This window comes from Apiospora hydei (genome assembly GCF_038363865.1).
Source record: "Apiospora hydei strain CBS 114990 chromosome Unknown utg000010l_segment0_segment0, whole genome shotgun sequence".
NCBI classification, from domain to species: Eukaryota; Fungi; Ascomycota; class Sordariomycetes; order Amphisphaeriales; family Apiosporaceae; genus Apiospora; species Apiospora hydei.
In genome coordinates, this window is record NW_027117369.1 from 2161613 (window position 1) to 2180709 (window position 19097).

A 19097-nucleotide genomic window follows, 5' to 3' on the forward strand; every position below is an offset into this window, starting at 1 on the left:
GTAGGTATCTTTTGCTTGCCGCGTTCGGTTCGTCATAATCTTCTCGACCCCTGAGCGCCAACCAGCCTTACCCTTACCACGATGACGGCGGACGGTGCAAATAACAAATGCATATCAGAGAGAGTATGAGAGGGAAACGGGAAATCCCGCCATAATTTCCATCGACAGCCCGCCAGCCAACTTGCAATACTTCTCCCTAACCCGCCCCTTCGTCACTTGCCTGTCAGGCTGTCACCATGTGCAGCGCATATACACGAACCTTACCCTCGCGTGCATGAGAACCATGAAAACCCGTCATTTCAGGGTCCTGTTACTATTAATGAACTCGTGGTTTAGACTTTCCGGTACGGATGGTGACATTTAGAGCCTGCCGCTGCAGTTTGTCTCGTCACCACGCGACCCCCCGGCAGTTACCTCGCCGGCCTTGGCGTCTAACCCATTACGACTCGATTTCATGCCTCACCATTTCGACGAGAGAATTCACGGAATCACGGCATTGCGGGTTTGTTCGAAACGTCGATTTCGATCCTCCAGAAATCTACATTCGTTTTAGACTTTGCGTCAATTGGATATCTTTATTATTATTTCGGGAACGCCGGGAACGGCTTCCCCCGCGCGTGGCCATTCGTTTCATTGAGTTTAGTTCGCCTCGGCCAGCACGCTCTGGACGAAGTCGCCAATGTGCTTGTTCGCGGCCTCGGGGCACTGGAACGCGACCCAGTGCCCGGCCTCCTCGACGAGCTCGCTCTTGAGCGGCTTCTCGAAGAAGCGCTCCTGGCCGCGGGCGTACGAGGGCAGGAGCACCGTGTCCTTGCCCGACATGACCAGCATGGCCGGCTGCTTGAACTGGAACGTCTTGGCGCCCTCGGCGAGCGGCAGCTCGTCCGCCATGTTGAGCTCGCGCACGCGGTACCAGTTGCAGGGCCCGTGGAAGCCGTGGCGCGCGTACTCCTGCGCGTAGAAGTCGACCATCTCCTTGGGCACCAGGGGCGACTGGCCGATCTCGGGCAGGTTGTCCTTGAGCACGCCCGTCTCGGGGGTGAAGACGACGCCGTTTGCGGGCGTCCGGCCGCCGTACATGCCGTTCAGGAAGCGGCTGATGCCGTCGGGCGTCCCCTCGATGATCTTCTCGGCCTCGCCGCTCGCGAGCTGCTTCTGGTAGCCAAAGTTGGTCTGTCTCGCGGCGAACTCGTCCAGCGTCTCCACCGCCGGCATGGGCGGGATGTAGGGGACGCACAAGCTGAAGACGGCGCGGATCATCTCCGGGTAGTACATGGTCATGCGCCCTTCATTTTCCATGTCGTTAGCATATGCAATTCATTCCAAAGTAGAGCCAGCCAGATAGGTGGAAGCAGGTAAGCTCATCATCAACTTACAGATGAAGAAACCGCCCCAATCATGTCCACCGAGGATGATGGGCTGATCCGTCACGGCCTTGATAACTTGCGCGATATGGCCGGTCATCTTCTTCATTGTGTACTCCTCGTGCGAGTAGGGCGCCGACGTCTGGCCGTAGCCCAGCATGTCCGGGACGACCACCTGCAGACCCATAGACACGAGCAGAGGAACCTGGTAGCGCCATCCCATACCCAGATCCGGCCTATTTGATTGGTAGTTAGCATTCACGATCGCTATTATTCCCAGTTTCCGTCTGGGGGCTGCAGCAGGGGAAACTCACCAGCCGTGGATAAGCACCACTGTTGCCTTGGGCGTGCCCTCCGGCTTCACCAGCATGTAGTGGTAAGTGATCTCATCGTTGATCTTGGTGAACTTGTGCTCGACCCGAGGGTCGTTGGGCACCAGATGGTCAACACCCATGATGAATGATGGTCTTGGACTGTATCCGTCTATCCTGTCGGTGTCGCAGGAAGATGTTATCTTCTATTTCCCCGCGTTCTCCTTGACGTCGGGTGATCAGATGAAGTGTCGTTATCTTAGTTGCCCACGTGAGTAGAGTAGAAAAAGCAAATTGATGAACGACCGGATTAGAGTGTGAAGGGGAGAGGGGGATCCCAGGTCCCCTATATACAAGTCGATCAAACACACTCACATCCTCGTCGCAACCCTGTGCCCGCCAGCCACGTACTATCTACCGACGGATACTACGGAGTTTTCCACTTGTTCGCAAACTACCGTTGAACTACAGGCTTGCCAAAGTGTCGTGCCATCTGCGTATAGAACAACGCATTCCCCAAGGGGTCAAAAAAGCAAGCGTCGTCGTCGTCGTGTCCACAAAACCGGCGGGAGAGTTGCCTAGTTGGAGAAAGCGCCGTCGGCCGCTAAGGAGGCTACGGTCGGTAGAGCGAGGGCCAAGACCCGCACCTCGGCCCTAGAAGTCGAACAGGGAGAAACAATTGAATGTTTTTTTTATGTATGGGACCACCCCTTGGGTAGCACCGGCCGCCCACGATCTACAGTAGTACTAGGGGTACAGGTCTCTACGGTACTGTAGGTATACAAAATCCTGCATCTGTCCGGTAGTCGTACTCGTACCTACGCCAGAAACTAAAAACTGACCGCTTCCCCTTTGATGGTCAGTTAGGTAAGGACAGGGGCCTCTTCTCTCGACGAGATACGCGGCGATGCTCCCGATTTAGGAGATTTATGCCCCCGTTTTTTGTTTTTTAGGTTCCGTTTCTGTTTTCTTTTCTCCTTCCTGGCACGCATGGACCGAGGTCCGGATTTTGAAACGGCGATGGGGCCGTGAATACCTGCTGGACTTATCCAATTCAATGCCGTCTGTGTGTGCGTGGCCACTTCGGTTTCGTAACTTGCTGTTCAGTTCTGCTTCAGGAGGAAGTTAGTATCGTCGCATTTTTCCTCTGCGGGATTTCCGGATCAGCAAACATGACTGCCAATAGCATGCCATCCATAGAAAACATGGGCGACGGGTTTCCTCATAAATGGAACCAATGCTGAACCACCGTATCAAGCAGGAGGGTGCAACCAGGGTAGGCTTGCCCGGCACGCCGCCAGGAGGGAATGTGACGATATCCGGATGGATATTCATCCCATACTCTTGCGTCTGCTCAAGCTTGCATTTCTATGCCCCGCATAACCGGCGCCCCCGAACACATCCAGCAGTCGCAATGGCTCTACATTGCATAGATGATGCGAGGTGCGGTGCCGGGTATATTGAGACATACTTACTAGAAGGGCAGCGCCATTGACAGAAGACAGACGCTGCCCCAATGTTATCACTATCACATGGATTGGTTCACAACCTACTGGTGATCACTGTGGGGTTTCAGACGAGGCGTGGGGGCCAACATGCACGCCTGGCCGTTATCAATCAAAAAAATCCATGCCACGTTTTCGAGAAGAGGGCCAAGTCGCATTCTAGAGCGAAGCTAATGAACTACTGGTACAGCCTGTATGTATGATACAGGAACGAGGCTCTTGCTCGCCCAGCCTGCTATTGATGCTAGGTCATGCAAGCTAATCATGGGAATCGATCTTTAACAAGAGTATAGTAAGCATACAATGGTAGAAACTGCTCGTAACTCGCCAATGGGTAAGGCTTTCATGCTCGTGATCGTATCTTCTCACCGCTCTACCATCTACACGACCTGCGCAGCGACGGTGCCCACGGGCCTCTCCACAAACTCCAAGATGCCCTCGACGATGTTGGCACGGGCGGGCTCGCTGGCAACCGCCTTGCCGGCGAGGTAGTGCATCCAGAGCGCGCGGCTGACACGCTCATCATCCACGCGGCCGATGGTGGTGCGCTTGTGCTGCTGCTGCACCGCCTCCTTGGTATTACCCTTCTTGCTGTCGTCGAACACCACCGTAAGACGCCCCCGCTCGTCGCGGGCCATGATGAGCTCGCCGGCCTTGGGGACCTTGCCGCGGTTGAAGATGTTGCGGAACTCGCGCATCGCCTCGCCAAACGAGTCCTCCTTGTACTCGTCACCGCCGGCGTTGGAGCGCGCGGTAATAGACCGCACGAAGCCGTCGCGCAGGTGGTGGAAGTCGGTGTCCCGCACGGGCACGATGCGGAACAAGGAACGGGGCTTCACCTCGCGCAGCAGGCCCTGCCAGATCTTGTCGCCCTCGACGGGGTCGAGAAGGCGGCGGCGCAGCTCGTCCTTCTCGGTAGGGACCAGCGTCGTGGCCGTCGGGTGGATCTCGCGCGTCAGCCGCTGCTGCAGCGCCGCCACGTCCGACGTGGCGACGTAGTAGCCAACCAGGTAGACCTGGATGCCGAGGAAGCTGACGGTGCGCATGCCCAGCCCCACGAGGGTATACTCAACGCCGCCCGTATTGATCTTGGTCGGGTGCTGGCGGTCGTCGGCCGTGGTGGTGTCGAGCTCGAGGGTGCGGGGAAACGAGGTGATGCTGGAGTGGCCCGTGGGCACGATCTCGCGGCCGTCGGCGTCGTGAACGATGGTCTTGCGCTTGGAGCCGGCTTCGGTGCTGAAGGGGTCGGCGCTGCCCGCTGGCAGGCCCGAGTCGAACTGCTTAGGCTTGCTGATCTCCTTCTGCAGTAGGTAGGCCGTGTAGATGAAGGCGACAACGCCAGAGACGGCGCCGGCCATCAGGAAGTTGCGCCGGCGAACATGGTAGTCGTAGGAGCTACTGCGCATGCGGTCGAGGTTCAGGTTCTCGACGGCGCGGTGCGAGGTCGGAGAGCGGCGCAGGAAAGTGCGGGCTTGTTGCTGGAATCGGGGGCATTGCGGTGATATGGAGGGTCGTAGGCATCTGGAGGTGGGGGACTGGAGGGCGCGCATGAGCTGGTCCTGGCGGACGAGGGGCCGTGAAGGCTTCATGTTGGCGGTTTGTTGCTGCGGAAGGTCTGCAGCTTGAGAGTCGCTAGAGCAGGAGCAATTGAAAGGGTTGCGCCTGTCGTTAATTGGGCGTCCAATTCGGTGTTAGTTTGCCAATTGCAGAGAATAGAATGCGTTAAAGCTGCTAAATCGTACGACAGACAGCTTGCTCAGTGGATTACCCAGCCTGGAGCCTGGGCGTTTTATTTTGCCCAGGCTAAAGGCATGTAAGCATCGTCATTCGCGGCCAAACAAAGTTCCCGTTGCCGCGATCTCTCTAGGCTGAGATCTTGTCGATCCCCCACCCTCAAATCAAACAGAATGTCGTCGAAAGCTGCACCAAATTGACCAAACTCCTGCACCGGCCCGAGGCAATGGGCTGGCCATGTACATGTTGATTGAGGCAACACGGGAAGTTGATTTACATGCAGTGAAGATCACATCCTTGAAAAATCGCAAAAACCTTACCTATCACTTGCAGGCGTGCAGGGGGCTAATCAATCCCAGCTAATGTGATCTTCCAAATGACTGGCCCATGGACCCTTTTAAGCGCCTGACACCCATTATCCCTCGATATTATAATTAGATCACCCACATACCCATTCTTAACTGGTATTCACGCCACTACGTGACATCTGGATCTCGCAGTAGGTCATAGTATGGAAACTTGATGATAGCTTGGTCCTGTAAGGTAGTTGACAAGGAACCTTTTCAAGGTTCTGATGCAAGCTACGCTGCATTCAAGTGGCCAGTACCCCGGTTTGGTGTCTCTGGGTGAAGCCGTACCCTGTATTTGGACGAGTTGGATTTGTAAATGTGATGTGCGCCCTTGATATGATATTGCCTCGTGTGTCTATAATGGCTGCCACTATCGTAGTATGTGCCCCTTGGACGGAGGTAGGTTCTCAACGCCTGCCGGCCATTCCAAGACACCACGGGATTCATGGTAAAGCCTCTTCCTCTAACGACCTCAATCACTTTAACCCCTCTATGAAGCTATACGTAAGCCATCTCCTCGTGCTTTGTCGGATGTTAAGCTTCCTCGGACCACTAGTCACACATACTAACATGCCATCTAAACATTGACTCAGACCATCTTAAGCTACCAGTCCACATTCAATAAGATGGACCTGTCCAGTGGCATAATCGAATTCCATATCAACGGATGGTGTCTGAACATATGACCCGGGTTGGCCAACAGAATAAAGTGAGCGATGGCTGTATATCACGTATCCAAAGGCTTAATATCCGAAGCAAGTGACAAGTAATCATACCAGGAACCAAGTGGGAAATATTTAAAACCCCAAGTTTTAATGCAATCATTAGGCCTACTACGAGGACTGGACTACTACGTAACTAGATCTCTCTGCCTTGCTAACCTCTCTCACCTTTGATCTGAGTCTATGTTAGGTGTTATGTCTCTAACCATCCCTCGACTCAGGGATTTACATTTAACACAAGGTTTGTGATACCTCACTTTCCATATTCAATTTCCAGAGTCCTTCAATATAGGGAGTTCGAACAAATGGATGTAAATCCATGAAATATGGCAGATTATGGAAAGAGTGTTTCTGGTCGCCTTCCAAGATATCGGAGTGACCAGTGAATTCAGGGGCACCTTCCACGATGTCTGGGCGCAGGGCTGAAATAGGGGCAGCGAAAACAGACCAATCCGCGAGAGAAGCGGCAGCTCAAAACAGCAAAGGTCGGGCCTGTAACACGCAGCAACACTGCTTGATTTTCAGTTCTAATAAATCAGTCACCGGATTTTTCCAATGGGGTATCAGCTCTTGCGTGTGTGCCCAAGACGCATCATCCCTCTTACACCACCCAGAGCTGGGGTACCCCTGCAAAAGCCCGACCTCGGCCCCCCATTTTGTGTCCAAATTAGGAAACTGCTATGTCGGTCATTGCGCTCACCCGCATCTTGCCTTCGCATGGCATGCATTGCTGCTGCATCATATTTTATGTAGCTATCAAAGATTTCCTGTAACCTTGGAAGTTTCTCAACAATACATGCCGTCCAGGCCGGCCAAAGGCGGAAAACCAGCAATGCAGCTCCGACGAATCATTTACGCTGCCCTGTTCGCAGCCACGGGGATTCCACTCGCCTCCGCCACGGAGGACGGGGCAGCCGATCCACCCCCCAAACCTGGCACTCCAGCCTCCTCATCACCGACCAAGACCACAACAACCACCACGTCCAGCAGCACCAAAACCATACCCAACAACCCCAACATCATCGGCTCCCTCTGGCGCGTCTCCCGCGAGTTCGGCGTCCTCGGCTGCGTGCCCCAGGTCCTGCCCCTCGTGACCTCGCTCCCGCACATCCCGCCGGCGCTACTGGGCGCGGACATGATCAAGCAGGCGCTGGCGCAGACAACCCTGGGCCTCGAGCAGGTGTGCGAGTACCAGGTCACCGGCACCGCGGGCGCCGCCTTCTCGTCCTTCCTGCCGGCGTGGTACGGCTGGTACGACGAGCACGCCGGCCGCGAGATCCGGCGCCTCGTCGAGAAGTGCCCCAAGGTCGGCGCGCTGACCCAGACCGCCGAGGCGTACCGGTCGTGCGCCCAGGTCGTGGAGATCATGAGCGCCGCGGCGGCGACAGAGGCTAGTGCTACGGCGGCGGCGGCGGGAGGTGCGAAAGCGAAGATTGGTGTGGAGGAAGACGACTATGAGAAGGTTGAGCTTTAACCAGCTTAGTTACACGATGCAAACTTTCATCACATTTCGTATATGCACTCAAGTCCTTTAGTTTAGCTCTTTATCTATTGGGCTCGATCTAGCTTGCGCAGACCTAAACCCCCCAAAGAAAAGACGACAAACACCATCGGGTCTTGACTGCCGATTGCTTACCCCAAGCTCTGTCCGATAGTCTAAGTATGTAATCCATACCAAACTAATCTCCGCGTCAGACTGCGAGTTGCATTGACAAAGGGTTGGTTTCCCCATACCTTTGTGTTCCCATCACGTTGGCTTTACTTGGGCCCAAAGCACACCGGGCCAGCGTCCTAAGAGGTCGCACGACGGAAACATGCCTCCTTGTAAGGGCTCTCTAGACCGTAAACTTTCTCGAAGCCGGCATCTTCCAACATCTTGAAGATAGTCTTGCCAGTCTCCAAGGCACGGCCTCTGATGCGGTCCTGGGCGGGGTATCGAAAATGCAGCTCTTGCAGATCCGGGAACGATTCCTGTGTTGGTTAGCAATGAGACGAGTTAGCCAAGACTTAGATCATCGTTATCTTAGAGGTCTTTCAGGACATGGGAACCAAGGGGGCACTAGCAGCACCAAAATGAGTGTAAGTAAGTACTCACGAGACATTGCTTGATAACATTGCGGGTCATGTGAGTCGTGACTTGAGGTGAACAAAAGTTCTCTAGGTGCACCACCCTGACAATATGTTTGCCGAGGAGCGGGAGTTTCTTGTAGTAGGGAACCATCAGGTCGACGCGCAACATTCTGAGCATCGGGAAGTCGATGTGGCGGAGGAGCTGCCAGCGAACCGGGTCTTTGGCCCGCTCGAGATTGATGGCGGCGTCCTGGATGAAGGCCGCGTAGATAGGGCGGCGGGGTGGGTCAATCTTGAAGAAGATACCGACGAGGTCGGGGAGAAACTGGTCGTTCATGTTGCGCCAGAGGAGGCGCACGCCTGCGTCAAACCAGACACGGTTGACGCGGATGAAACGTTTGAGACGGTGTTTGCGACGGCGATCCAAGTCGTCTTCACAGAGTGCCTCCGCGATCATAGCCACGATCTCGGGGATTCGGAGCGCCTTCTGCGCGGCAGTCTCGAGTACCGGAACAAGCGACATGTCAGATCGGTGGGTTGACAAAAGCGTTTGGGCTATTTCAGCGAGAAATTAGTTAGTACTGCAAGCTGGAGAGAAGCCATAGGGGACATCTTCGTGAGACGAACTTATTGTTAAGGTTCTGTGATGGTGAAATGATCGCTCCGCAACTGAACAGACGCTGAATAAACGACAACTGAAATTCCTGCTGTGGATGATGACGGGCGGCTGTTGCACTTCTAAACCAGACACTTGGTGTTGGCTCGAGAGAGACGGTAGTAACGGGAGATCTAAAAATTGCTTCTGGTTTTCGTCGGGGTTGTTTTTAAGATGTTGCTTCTGAATATGCGTTGGTTTAGAGATTGTTTTTGATGGTAACAAAAAGATGACCGGGTTTGCGAGGAAGATGACTTGACTTGGGAGGAAAATGAACTGTTTTGGGAGGAAGGGTGGTCATATGGAAGAGGCCTATAAATTCGGGTTATAGAACAATCTCTTGCTTTTGAATCGGATAGTCACGTTGAATACAAATCTAATTCTTTTTTGGTCTCTCACATTGAAGCCACTGATAGTTCACCTTTCGTTAAATCTTTTATTTATTTAAGCAAGGAAGGTCGAATTAGTCACTGAGACGTCGCTGGTAAAATAGCAGTTTACGCGCTGATCGTATACACTCTTTTCACTTGATCTTTACTAGATCACAGGCTACGATATGCACCCACAAACCATAGATCTGGACTCGGACCGTCGTATTTACGATCCAAGGCAAGTAGTACTAACTGACTAACAGGTCAGGGCTGTTTAAACCCGCCTGATAGCCATCAGGCTACTGATGCATAGAATCTTGGACGGACGACACCACATGCTTGAATAAATCACAACGTACGAGTCCTACCAGAAAGGAACTGATAATTGGCGTTTGGGACAGCTTTGATAAGTGATAGTATGCGCGACCTATGAGATGGCTTAATTTCATAGCAGGAAAAGCCGGAGAGCAAGTTCGACGCAGCATTATGTACAAGCACTTATAAATCAATATAAGCATATGTCACAATTAGGTCTTGTACTATGAGAGAATGGTGTCAGTTTCGTTATCAACTTTTATTAACTAGTTGACATAATCACAAAGGAAATAGTAGCCGGCTTCAAGGGATGAATGGTTAACCATCCCACGAACCTAGCCTGAAAGACATGAAACCGCAATCTGGGCAATATCAAGAACATCCTCAACTGCCACCAGCAACACCACCACGCCGCCATCCAACTCCCCAACTCCCAATAGCCCTCAACGCCAAGCTCGATTATCCCTTCTTGCTCGTACAAGTGTACGGAACCGTGAAGCGATGTGTGAACAAAAGTAGTTTATTTCACAAGGAGAACAGCTTATATTCGCCGCTGGGGTCGGGCTGTTCCTGCTCTTAAAAGTTAAATTTCGGAGATCCACCAAATTCGGGGCGGCGGAGGTTAACCCCCTGAGCCCGAACCTCGCCGTCGACGACCTGGCAGTCGAGTTCCTCCGCCATGCGGTTGAGGTCGGCGACGGTGTGGACGTTGGCGTCGATCCCGGCCTGCACGGCCATGATGATCTCGTCGTAGCCGTGCCCCGTGGCCCGGGCGACCTCCTGGACGCACGTGTTGGGCTCCTCGTCGCGGTTGCGGCGGCGGCGTTGGCGGATGCCGGACTCCTTATCCCCCGTGCCCTCCTCCTCCTCCATCTTCTCCATCTTCTCCATCTCCGTCGCCTCCTCCTCAGCGCTGCCGCTCTCAGCGACCAGGGCGGCGTCGGCACCGGTGGCGGTGGTATCCACGGCGGGCGCGCCGCTGCGAGCCTCGCGGAGGGCCTCGGACACGGCGGCCAGGATGCCTCTGTAGTTGTTCAGCACCGGGCCCAGGTCCTTATCAGTGTCACGGACGCCACCGTTGCCCTCGTGCTCTTCCGGGTTTGGCATCGGCTCGACGTCACGGAAGTGGATCTTTGCGCAATTGTTTTGTTTTCTGTTGCTACAATACTTCCACTTCCGAGCAAACAGACCAGAGGAAGAATCTTCGGCGGAAGGGGCTAGAGCCTCGTCGCGTTTGCGCGGATCAGGGTACTTTCGGAGGATCTGCATGCGCCCCTCTGGCTGTTCACTCTGGGGAAAGATAATAGAAGAAGGCTCTTCGTTGGAAGGGACCGGAGCCTCGGCGTGCGCCTGGCGGTAGGCCTCGGAGACGGCGGCAACGATACCGGTGGTATTGTTGGCGGCCACGGCCCTCTCCAGGACGTCGTTACCAATGCCGCGTTCGTTCCCTGGCCAAGGGGGCCTCTTGGGGGGACGGAAGGGATCGCGTTTGGGCTTCTGAAGGCCGCGGGCCGCGATTCCGGCCATCGCACTGGAATCCTGCGTAAAGTAGCGGACCAGGAGCATCGCACCGCCGATGACGAGGGCGCCGGCCGCCAGCATCAGCAGGTGCGACCGGGTGCCTGACGCGTGCGTGTAGGACAGGAGGGTGGTACCGAGGGTGAGCCCCACGTAGGCCGGGTCGCTGAAGAACATGTCGCTGCGGGGCGGCCCCCTCCTCCACGAGGGACATGGCGTTGCTACCGCCGCCTTCCTTGTCGCTGCGGGCGCGGACGGCGTGCTCGCGGCGGACGCGGCACGAGATGCCGTACAGCACGTGGGCGCCTTGCAGCTGCAGGTAGAACCACAGCCAGCAGGCCATGGGCGCCAGGACGGTCCAGGTGGTGCTGAACTTGCGCCAGGCGCTGTAAAACAGGTAGACGGTCACGCAGAGCTCGCCCAGGACCGAGGCCAGGCGCCAGAGGGCCATGTAGCGCATTAACTTGGACAGGGCGGGGGCGCTGGCGTAGTCGCGGACGCAGCGCCAGAGGATGAGGCCGGCGTGGATGGGAAGCTCAGAGACCATATCCCAAGTGTCTGCGGGTGTGGGGAACGGATAACAGACAAGCGTCAGCATTACTACTCTTCATGGATGGAATCAAGGGGTGGGGAGGCAGTCGAAAGGAGGGCGCACACTTACACCAGACGAGAATCATGTAGGTGGACACTGTGGCACTATGATTTTTCTCGATATCGCCGTTAAGGCCAATGGTGCTGAGGGCAACCAGCAGGACGATGACGTGATGAAGTTTAGCCATAGCTCCAGTGCGGCCATGATAGAGGAAGAGATCACCGACGTAGCCGCCACAGTAGGCCAGGGCTATGAAGAGCAGATAGTCGCCGTAGGTGACCCCCGCTGCCGGAAATCAGGGGATCGTTGAAGGCGGCGTCGCCGACGAGGATGCACATGGTGGGCACAATGCCGAGCAAGGTCAACAGGCCATGGGTGATGAGGGTGTTGTGGTGCACGGAGAAGGCGTATCCATGGTCTTCGTCCTGGGCGGCGAACAGCCGGCCGTAGACGCGGGGCAGGATGACGTCCTGCAGGAGCTTCTCCATGTAAACGTAGCCGACGGCGAAGATGGCGAGCAGCAGGGCCGAGAAGGGAAGCACGGCCTGCGCCGCGGCCTCGAGCGGCATGCGGGCGATCTTGGGCGGATCCATCTTGATGACGAGCCCTGAGCAAGCGCTCAGCGCATTGCGATGATATAGGAGGAACGGGTCCAGTGACAAAAGGAGTTGTCGATGCTCAAGTAGTCGAGAGCTACCCCAACAAGATGCTGGGAAAGAGCTGCCTCTTTATACAATGGATTTGTCTCTGCATCATATGACATGGACCAAGTCGAGATCAAGGACCAAAAGGTGATTCACCCAAAGAACAGGGCGAGATGGTCTCAGGACCAAGACTCAACTCAAACTTCAGTAGATTCGCTCACATTTTTCAAACCTCCTTTCGTGGGAAACTGCTCCGATATGTGCGCGAGTGTTCTCGCGCCTTTATGGCAAACAGACCAACCTCTGCGCGTGGGTTTGTCGGGGCAAGGAAAATAACCGCCAGAGTGCTCCATGATTGAAGATACGCCAGCAAGCCACATGAGCAAGTTTCCCCAGATTTCGTCCATTGCAACAACCCGGACGGCCTTTGCGATCGAGATCCAAAACAGACTCCGACAGACCTAGTGTCTCTCCCCAGGTTGCGGAGCTAATAGGTGCTGCCTTCCACTGTAGCGCACTTCCCCCTTTCCCCCAGAGTCGCACCAGTAGTGGGTGAGTTGGTTGATTCACTTGCGCTTCTGCTAGATACCAACCAATGCAGCACGAGGTCAAGTCGTACGATCGGTTGGGCCTAGTCCACACCATTGCTCGCAAGGTTTCCTTCGTCATTGGATGTTTCACCTGTCGTTGGGACTCGAAACCCCGCCGAGCTAATCCGCACTTTGCGCTCCATGCTTCTCCGCTAGACAAATTCTCCAACATTCTCCTATGTCATCACGCAAATAGCACTGTTAGTCCAGGCATTACAAGGGTCATTGATTCCCTGATTATCGTGGTTTTGAGCGTGATAGGAGCCATACGAGTCAATGAGCCACAAACAGCGCCGCACCTTCGATTGGGCAGTCGTAAAAGTGTATCTACGCCAAGTAGGTCTATCAATGGGCCGCAACACGAAGAAAATAGAGACAGCATATGATCCCTGGTTTTACTGGATGTACTAATTGATTTGGAAGATGTGGTAGGGTTGGAACCTCTGGTAAAGTGCCCAGAGTTGTAATAATTAGTTGTATATGTTGCAGTATCACTGCTGTCTCGTGCTTCCTGATTGGCGATGATAGAGAATACACGAGTTTATTAGTCACGAAGGTTCAGGTAATAGCTGAGATTTCAGGGTCTGAGGCAGGGGAGAAATCTATTAATACGGAGTGGGCTGTTATGGCTGTTGAGACAGACCGTATCTTGACCATCATGACCGCCGACGTCTTCGGGATCAAACGCTGCAAAGCTTGCTTAGGCCCCGAGATAGAAGGAGAGGCCAGTGCCTGATTTCATTGAATAGACATGCTAGCAAGCAGCATCTGATATGACTGACCATGAACGAGCGGCGTCATGGCTCAAGAATACTCAACCCGATTATCTTGAATACAGGGGGGGGTCAAAGGACCATGACGATGACTTGTGATGACTCCTTTGCTAATATGAAGGAACGCAGGCAGCAAGTATTCAATGGTAGTTCGCCTGTATAAAGCCGTAATGCCAAAACGCTCACCAACAACCGCATCTTCCCAACATTCCTAACCCTCTCTCCAGACCTGAAGCTCATACAAAGCCAAGACCTACACTCCTTTCCTGCCTCGACCGACATACATACCACCCCAACTTAGAAAAAGCCGTCCGCCCGTCGCCAAGATGCAGTTCCTCGTCATGCTGGCAAATCTTCTCCTTACCGCCTTCCAGGCCCATGGCCATGTTATCCCCTCGCCCGCCAGCGTCACCGCCGACAACAAGACTGCCCCGGTTGGCGTCCAGCGCTTCGAGAGTACTTGGGTCCAAACGACCGACAACCAGCTCCTCTGCGCAGATAGCGGAAGTAAGTCGAATCCCATGTCCCCCAACCCGGAGCTAGAAGGAAAAGGCTTCTTACGAATTAGCCATTGCTTTCTGAAGCTTCGTTGTATGTATGCTGACAAAGAAACCCGTACATAGTGACCTCCATGACTGACGACTTTGCCCGCGAGGCTGACTGCAAGGTGCTAGCCGCGAATGCCCAGAACATCCTCGGATACTGGGACACCTCCAACTGGGACGGGGACAGCGCCGCCCATACCATCACCGACTGGTACACCTGTAAATTCCGAATATCGGTCCCTTCCCTGCCCGGCGGCGATGGACACATCTGGTAAGCGACCACCAACACTGATATCCGAGTTTTTCTGGGGAAAAAAAGGGTCTGTTTGACTAACTGGAGGTCTCCTTGCTACAACACAGGATCGGCAACGGAGACGTGCGCCAAGTTGTCGGCCAGGCCGTCGCTGGCTATGCTCACGCTGGTCAAGTTGCTGTCCTGGGACAGCTGACCTGCAGCCACCCCAATGGGGAGATCATCGTCAACTGGTCCATCTCGGGCTGATTGCGTCTAAACCTTGACGTCTCGAGGAGATCGGATACGCAATGGATGGAACATATCATATGCGTACTGTAGTGTCTGAGAACATCATCCTGAGGAAACATCCAGCTTGCTGAGCATTTGTCAAAACGAGTCTAGACAAGATGTGCTTGCTACACGATAATAATACAGTTCTATGTAATGGAGAATGTCACCTGATGGTGGTAAAACATTAATTCATGGCGAATTCAGTTTGTCCTCCAAGTCCGTAGTAACAGCGAGTAATCTAAAGTCACAACCAGATTGACGGCATGTAGAAGCCCCAACATCATATTGGATCGAATTCGAGACCTCAAGACAGGGATATTTCTGCCTACTTCTATTTATATGAACAAATCAACTCATGCCTTTTTCTCCACCGTTCTCCTTTCTTAGTGTAAGAGGGTGCGGCACAGTCAAAAGGAGGGGGCTGCGGCACAGCCATGCCGCGTTATCCTCCATCGACAAACCGGCCATAGCAACTCACCGACACCAGCCATACCACATTTGCTGCCCTCCGCCAATCATGCCCTTCTCAGATTTACCACCAGAGATTGTCCATGAGATTCTCATTGCGGCCGTCCAAGTGCGCAGCCTCGGACGGGCCGTGCGACTGCGCCACGTGAGCCGGTCGTGGGACGCGGCGGTGGTGAGGGCCCTCTTCGAATCCGGAGTCCTCGACGACAACGAGAGAGCTTACAGGTACTGGCCGCAGTATGTCGCCTACCGCGCCTCACAGGCCGGACGGCGCCATGGAGATCGTCGGCCCCTGCTCCTACTCCGGCGGGTCGCGGAGCGCCTGCTCGCCTGGCGCGGCCATGGCGGACCACCTAGCGAGGACGCCCTGACGGAATGCGTTGGCGAGATCTGCGCTTGGATGGTACCGGAGTTTGCTAACGGGGTGTCGGAAACGTATATGTATGGCCGCTACAACTCAACCGACAAGGACAAGAACGACGAGGAGCATCTGCTGCATGCTCTCCTGGCAATTGCGGCGGCCAGAAACGATGTCGCGCTCGTCGAGCACTCACTCAGGGATGTAGGCAATCGCCCGTGGTTGATTAGCGATCTCAGCAATGTCGAGAATTCATTGTGAGCACTGTCGCCTCTCACACCTTCTAGTATGCCGCCTTAAGGCTTGTCACTAACACGTGCTTCAGCCAACTATTTATGGATCCCCTGGACATAGCTGCTCTTAGGGGCCACAATGAGATAGTACGTCTCCTTCTCGATGTTTATCACTCTACCACACACCGGGATAGAGATTCGGACTGGGCAAACGAAATGGTTTTCACCAACGCTTGCCAAGGCAACCACCTCTCGACTCTAGAGATGGTGTTGGAGCCTAGGGAAGAAGGCGACACGAAATGGGACGAGAACTTCGTCAAAAATATGTGGCATGTCACGGATGTGGAGGTCTTCAAGCGGCTGTACTCCTCGGCCAAAGGGTTCCTCCATGTGGAGGAGCTGAGGGACGAGTTCCGCCAACCTCGGTATTGGCCTACTACGGTCTTGCCCGACTTCTTGTGTCACGCGGCCGGGCAGGGTGCCATACCGCTGATGGAGTTCTTGATGGAGCTCGGCGCGGTCCCGGAGAAGGAGCATACGTGGACCCCGGAGGAGAGGGATACGTGGTCCGACCCGCCCAGAGAACGATCCCCTTTGCGCAACGCGGCGTGTTTCAGGAGGGGCAATGCAAAAGCAGTGATCTACCTTATGGAGAAGGGGTTTCCTCCACGCGACCACCTCACCGAGGCCGTGAAACACGGAGGTCAGCAAACCGTAGAGGCCCTTCTATCGTACCTCGATAAGGAGTCCCCGCTCCTACCAGGGATCTTGGAGGAGGGCCTGAAAGTGGCCGTTAGAACCGAAAACGAGCCGTTTATGCGGAGACTGCTGGAGGGCTTTGGATCTACCATAATATCCAATGAGGCCATAGAACGGCAAAGGCGCGATGCTCAAAGTATGGGACTCGATTCCATGGCAGAACACCTTCGACGGTATCTGAACACGGAAGACTTGGGGCATTCCCTACCTCGGCCAGAATGATGTTTACACGCCAAGTCATCCTAAGAGGCCAACGCTATGGTAAAGGGTCTCTCTTTAGTTGGCGGTGTTCAATCATGGCGAAGAAATGATATAAAGGACCCACCTTGGGCTTCTACGGCGAGGTGACAGGACATCTGTCTTAACCACTATATGACGAAAGCGCTGCTCCCAGCAGGCTATAGAAATTACTCAGTGCTTTGAGATAATGACTACTTTGTTGGATATACCAATGATTTCAGTCGAGGGGTTTCTTTTCTTTTTCTGTCTTATCGTTTTTATTCATAAGTTCATGTTACACGGTTACCGAGTGATGTAATATGACTGATGTCGACGCCTATCAGTTTCGGTGGCGCTCAGCTGAGCCCAAGTGCCTAGGTACGTATAATAAATAAGGAGGTGCCCCTCTTATCTATATAACTCCCTATGTTAACATATACGTACATAACCCAGAGTCGACATCTACCATTTGCAACTCAATGCCGCGGAAATCATGTCGTACTCGGCATTGCCTCCGGAAACCACCCACGAGATTCTTGTCCAGGTTGCTATCGAGGTTGCTCGGGTAAGGGATCTCAGGAAAGTCCTACGTTTACGCCACGGCAATCGATCATGGGACGCCGCGGTTGTGAGAGCTCTGTTTGCCGCGGCCGACAACGTGGGCGACATCTACCAAAAGTGGCCGGCGTTCTTGGCCTACCGGGCCTCCGGGCGCGGACCGCAAGACGCCTTGCAACGGCCAGTATTGATGCTAAGACGCGTCGCGGAGCGTCTGGTTTCTCATCGTGGCGGAAACAGACAGGAGGACCACGACGCGGTGAGGAATTGCATTAGCGAGATTTGTGCTACTATGAAACCCTCGAGGGTTTTCGAAACTGAACACATAAAACGCTACTGCTGTAAGCCGATCTCCGAGGACGACGAGCAACTCGTGCAGACGCTCTTGGCAGTGGCGGCCTCCACCAATGAAATTCCACTTGTCCGCAAATTGCTCTGCGACATACGCTATCGCCCGTACTTGGTGGCGTCGGACGGGAAAGACAGTAGACCCCAGTAAGAGACCCCAGTTGCGACCATGACCTCATCATATACCGGGGCACCGTTTCTTAACAGATCATTGGACCCAGACCGCTCTTCGAAGATCCCCTCAGCTCAGCCGCTTTGGTGGGCCACAATGAGATAGTGAGACTCTTCCTTGACTTCAAGAAGACGACTTCAACTCGTTCCGCCGTTGAAATCGCACGGCGTATTGCTTTGGCAGCTGCTTGCCGCGGCAATCATCCCTGGACCGTAGAACGGGTCCTCCAACACATGCCGAGAAAGCGCGACCCCACGGCGTGGAATACCGTTTTGTACGACGCTCTCTTTGAAATTTCCGACGTGGAGACATTCAAGCAGCTATATGACGCCGCGAAACCATTCCTACATACGGAGAACTTGCCAAGGGGACACTCGCCTGGCTTTTGGGTCAACACCAGTCTTCCGCACCTAATGTATTGCGCAGCAGAGAGGGGCGCCGTGCCTCTTATGGACCATCTGATGGAAATCGGCGCCACTGCCAACAGCTCCGTCGACGGGAACACGCTGAACGAACTAATTGTGGAAGCCGCGGCCAGTAACGGGCAGACGGAAGCCGTGGGGTGGCTCCTGCAAAGGGGGTTCTGGATCGGATGACGTTCGCTCGGCGCTGCTGTCCGATACGGGAACCCGCGCACCATAGAGGTGCTTCTCGAGTACATTAGCAAGAACTATCTGTGGGAAGACCAAAACATGGAAGTTTGTATAGAAGAGGCTTTGGACAGAGGAAACGAGATCGTGGCACGGCTCTTGCTGAGCTTTGGGTCGCCAACGTTGACAGATGAGGCCAGGGCAACTGACAATAGCATCCCCGGAGGACATGGCTAGGGAGAATCGTTTCTGGTTTTACCTGGAGTGCAACTTCTAGGTGGCTATTAGAGCCGTTTTCCCATGGCATACACGCAGTCGAGCTTGTGTTTACCCCTTTGGACCAGATTTTGAAATTTGGAATACGAGATGTATAATTAGCAGTCCGGATTAAGCATCCTTGTCTATTATAGTTGACTATCCTACACCGCAAGGTGATGAATGGCGTAATGTCGTAAAATTAGCGTGCTTGCAATGGAATAGCTGCATAATAAAAAGCGGGATCCAGGTCTGCACGTGGTATAATACTAGTTTCAAGACGCTAGACACCTCATGTAACCGAATAACTGACAGTGGGATAATGGAATAATGGCTGGGTAGTTGCCAGTGGAATAACGGGACGACATGGGATAATGGTGGACGGAATGCTGATCGGCTCCGGTAGTAAGATTATTATTTCTAATCTATCTTGGATCTACCATCTAACTCTACACATCAGCGTCGTCTCACCACCGCATCTACCGCATCCATCAGCACGCAGACCAGCTTAACATTCCCCCCATTCGCCACGGGATTCGATGCTACCGTCAC

The 19097-nt window shown here is 54.2% G+C and overlaps 10 protein-coding genes across 10 annotated transcripts; 6 read left to right on the plus strand and 4 right to left on the minus strand.

Annotated features, from left to right (window-relative positions):
- Positions 1-639: 639 nt before the first annotated feature.
- On the minus strand, positions 640-1818 carry PG997_014889 (uncharacterized protein; the record flags this gene model as incomplete). The annotated part of the gene is made up of 3 exons (XM_066819203.1): positions 640-1286; positions 1377-1600; positions 1679-1818. 3 exons carry the CDS (start codon positions 1816-1818, stop codon positions 640-642), a joined length of 1011 nt encoding a protein of 336 aa, XP_066661391.1.
- A 1742-nt stretch (positions 1819-3560) lies between these two features.
- Positions 3561-4769, minus strand: PG997_014890 (Chalcone-flavanone isomerase; the record flags this gene model as incomplete). Its single annotated transcript, XM_066819204.1, has 1 exon — positions 3561-4769. One exon carries the CDS (start codon positions 4767-4769, stop codon positions 3561-3563), a length of 1209 nt encoding a protein of 402 aa, XP_066661392.1.
- A 2049-nt stretch (positions 4770-6818) lies between these two features.
- On the plus strand, positions 6819-7460 carry PG997_014891 (uncharacterized protein; the record flags this gene model as incomplete). The annotated part of the gene is made up of 1 exon (XM_066819205.1): positions 6819-7460. One exon carries the CDS (start codon positions 6819-6821, stop codon positions 7458-7460), a length of 642 nt encoding a protein of 213 aa, XP_066661393.1.
- A 317-nt stretch (positions 7461-7777) lies between these two features.
- On the minus strand, positions 7778-8579 carry PG997_014892 (uncharacterized protein; the record flags this gene model as incomplete). The annotated part of the gene is made up of 2 exons (XM_066819206.1): positions 7778-7957; positions 8082-8579. The coding sequence occupies 2 exons, from the start codon at positions 8577-8579 to the stop codon at positions 7778-7780; spliced, it is 678 nt and encodes a 225-aa protein (XP_066661394.1).
- A 1394-nt stretch (positions 8580-9973) lies between these two features.
- Positions 9974-12100, minus strand: PG997_014893 (uncharacterized protein; the record flags this gene model as incomplete). Its single annotated transcript, XM_066819207.1, has 4 exons — positions 9974-11019; positions 11069-11473; positions 11577-11696; positions 11734-12100. 4 exons carry the CDS (start codon positions 12098-12100, stop codon positions 9974-9976), a joined length of 1938 nt encoding a protein of 645 aa, XP_066661395.1.
- A 1740-nt stretch (positions 12101-13840) lies between these two features.
- On the plus strand, positions 13841-14561 carry PG997_014894 (uncharacterized protein; the record flags this gene model as incomplete). The annotated part of the gene is made up of 3 exons (XM_066819208.1): positions 13841-14021; positions 14138-14330; positions 14420-14561. 3 exons carry the CDS (start codon positions 13841-13843, stop codon positions 14559-14561), a joined length of 516 nt encoding a protein of 171 aa, XP_066661396.1.
- Positions 14562-15102: 541 nt separating this feature from the next.
- On the plus strand, positions 15103-15672 carry PG997_014895 (uncharacterized protein; the record flags this gene model as incomplete). The annotated part of the gene is made up of 1 exon (XM_066819209.1): positions 15103-15672. One exon carries the CDS (start codon positions 15103-15105, stop codon positions 15670-15672), a length of 570 nt encoding a protein of 189 aa, XP_066661397.1.
- A 188-nt stretch (positions 15673-15860) lies between these two features.
- On the plus strand, positions 15861-16625 carry PG997_014896 (uncharacterized protein; the record flags this gene model as incomplete). Its single annotated transcript, XM_066819210.1, has 1 exon — positions 15861-16625. The coding sequence occupies one exon, from the start codon at positions 15861-15863 to the stop codon at positions 16623-16625; it is 765 nt and encodes a 254-aa protein (XP_066661398.1).
- Positions 16626-17115: 490 nt separating this feature from the next.
- On the plus strand, positions 17116-17679 carry PG997_014897 (uncharacterized protein; the record flags this gene model as incomplete). The annotated part of the gene is made up of 1 exon (XM_066819211.1): positions 17116-17679. The coding sequence occupies one exon, from the start codon at positions 17116-17118 to the stop codon at positions 17677-17679; it is 564 nt and encodes a 187-aa protein (XP_066661399.1).
- A 254-nt stretch (positions 17680-17933) lies between these two features.
- PG997_014898 (uncharacterized protein) lies at positions 17934-18296 on the plus strand (the record flags this gene model as incomplete). Its single annotated transcript, XM_066819212.1, has 1 exon — positions 17934-18296. The coding sequence occupies one exon, from the start codon at positions 17934-17936 to the stop codon at positions 18294-18296; it is 363 nt and encodes a 120-aa protein (XP_066661400.1).
- Positions 18297-19097: the final 801 nt, after the last annotated feature.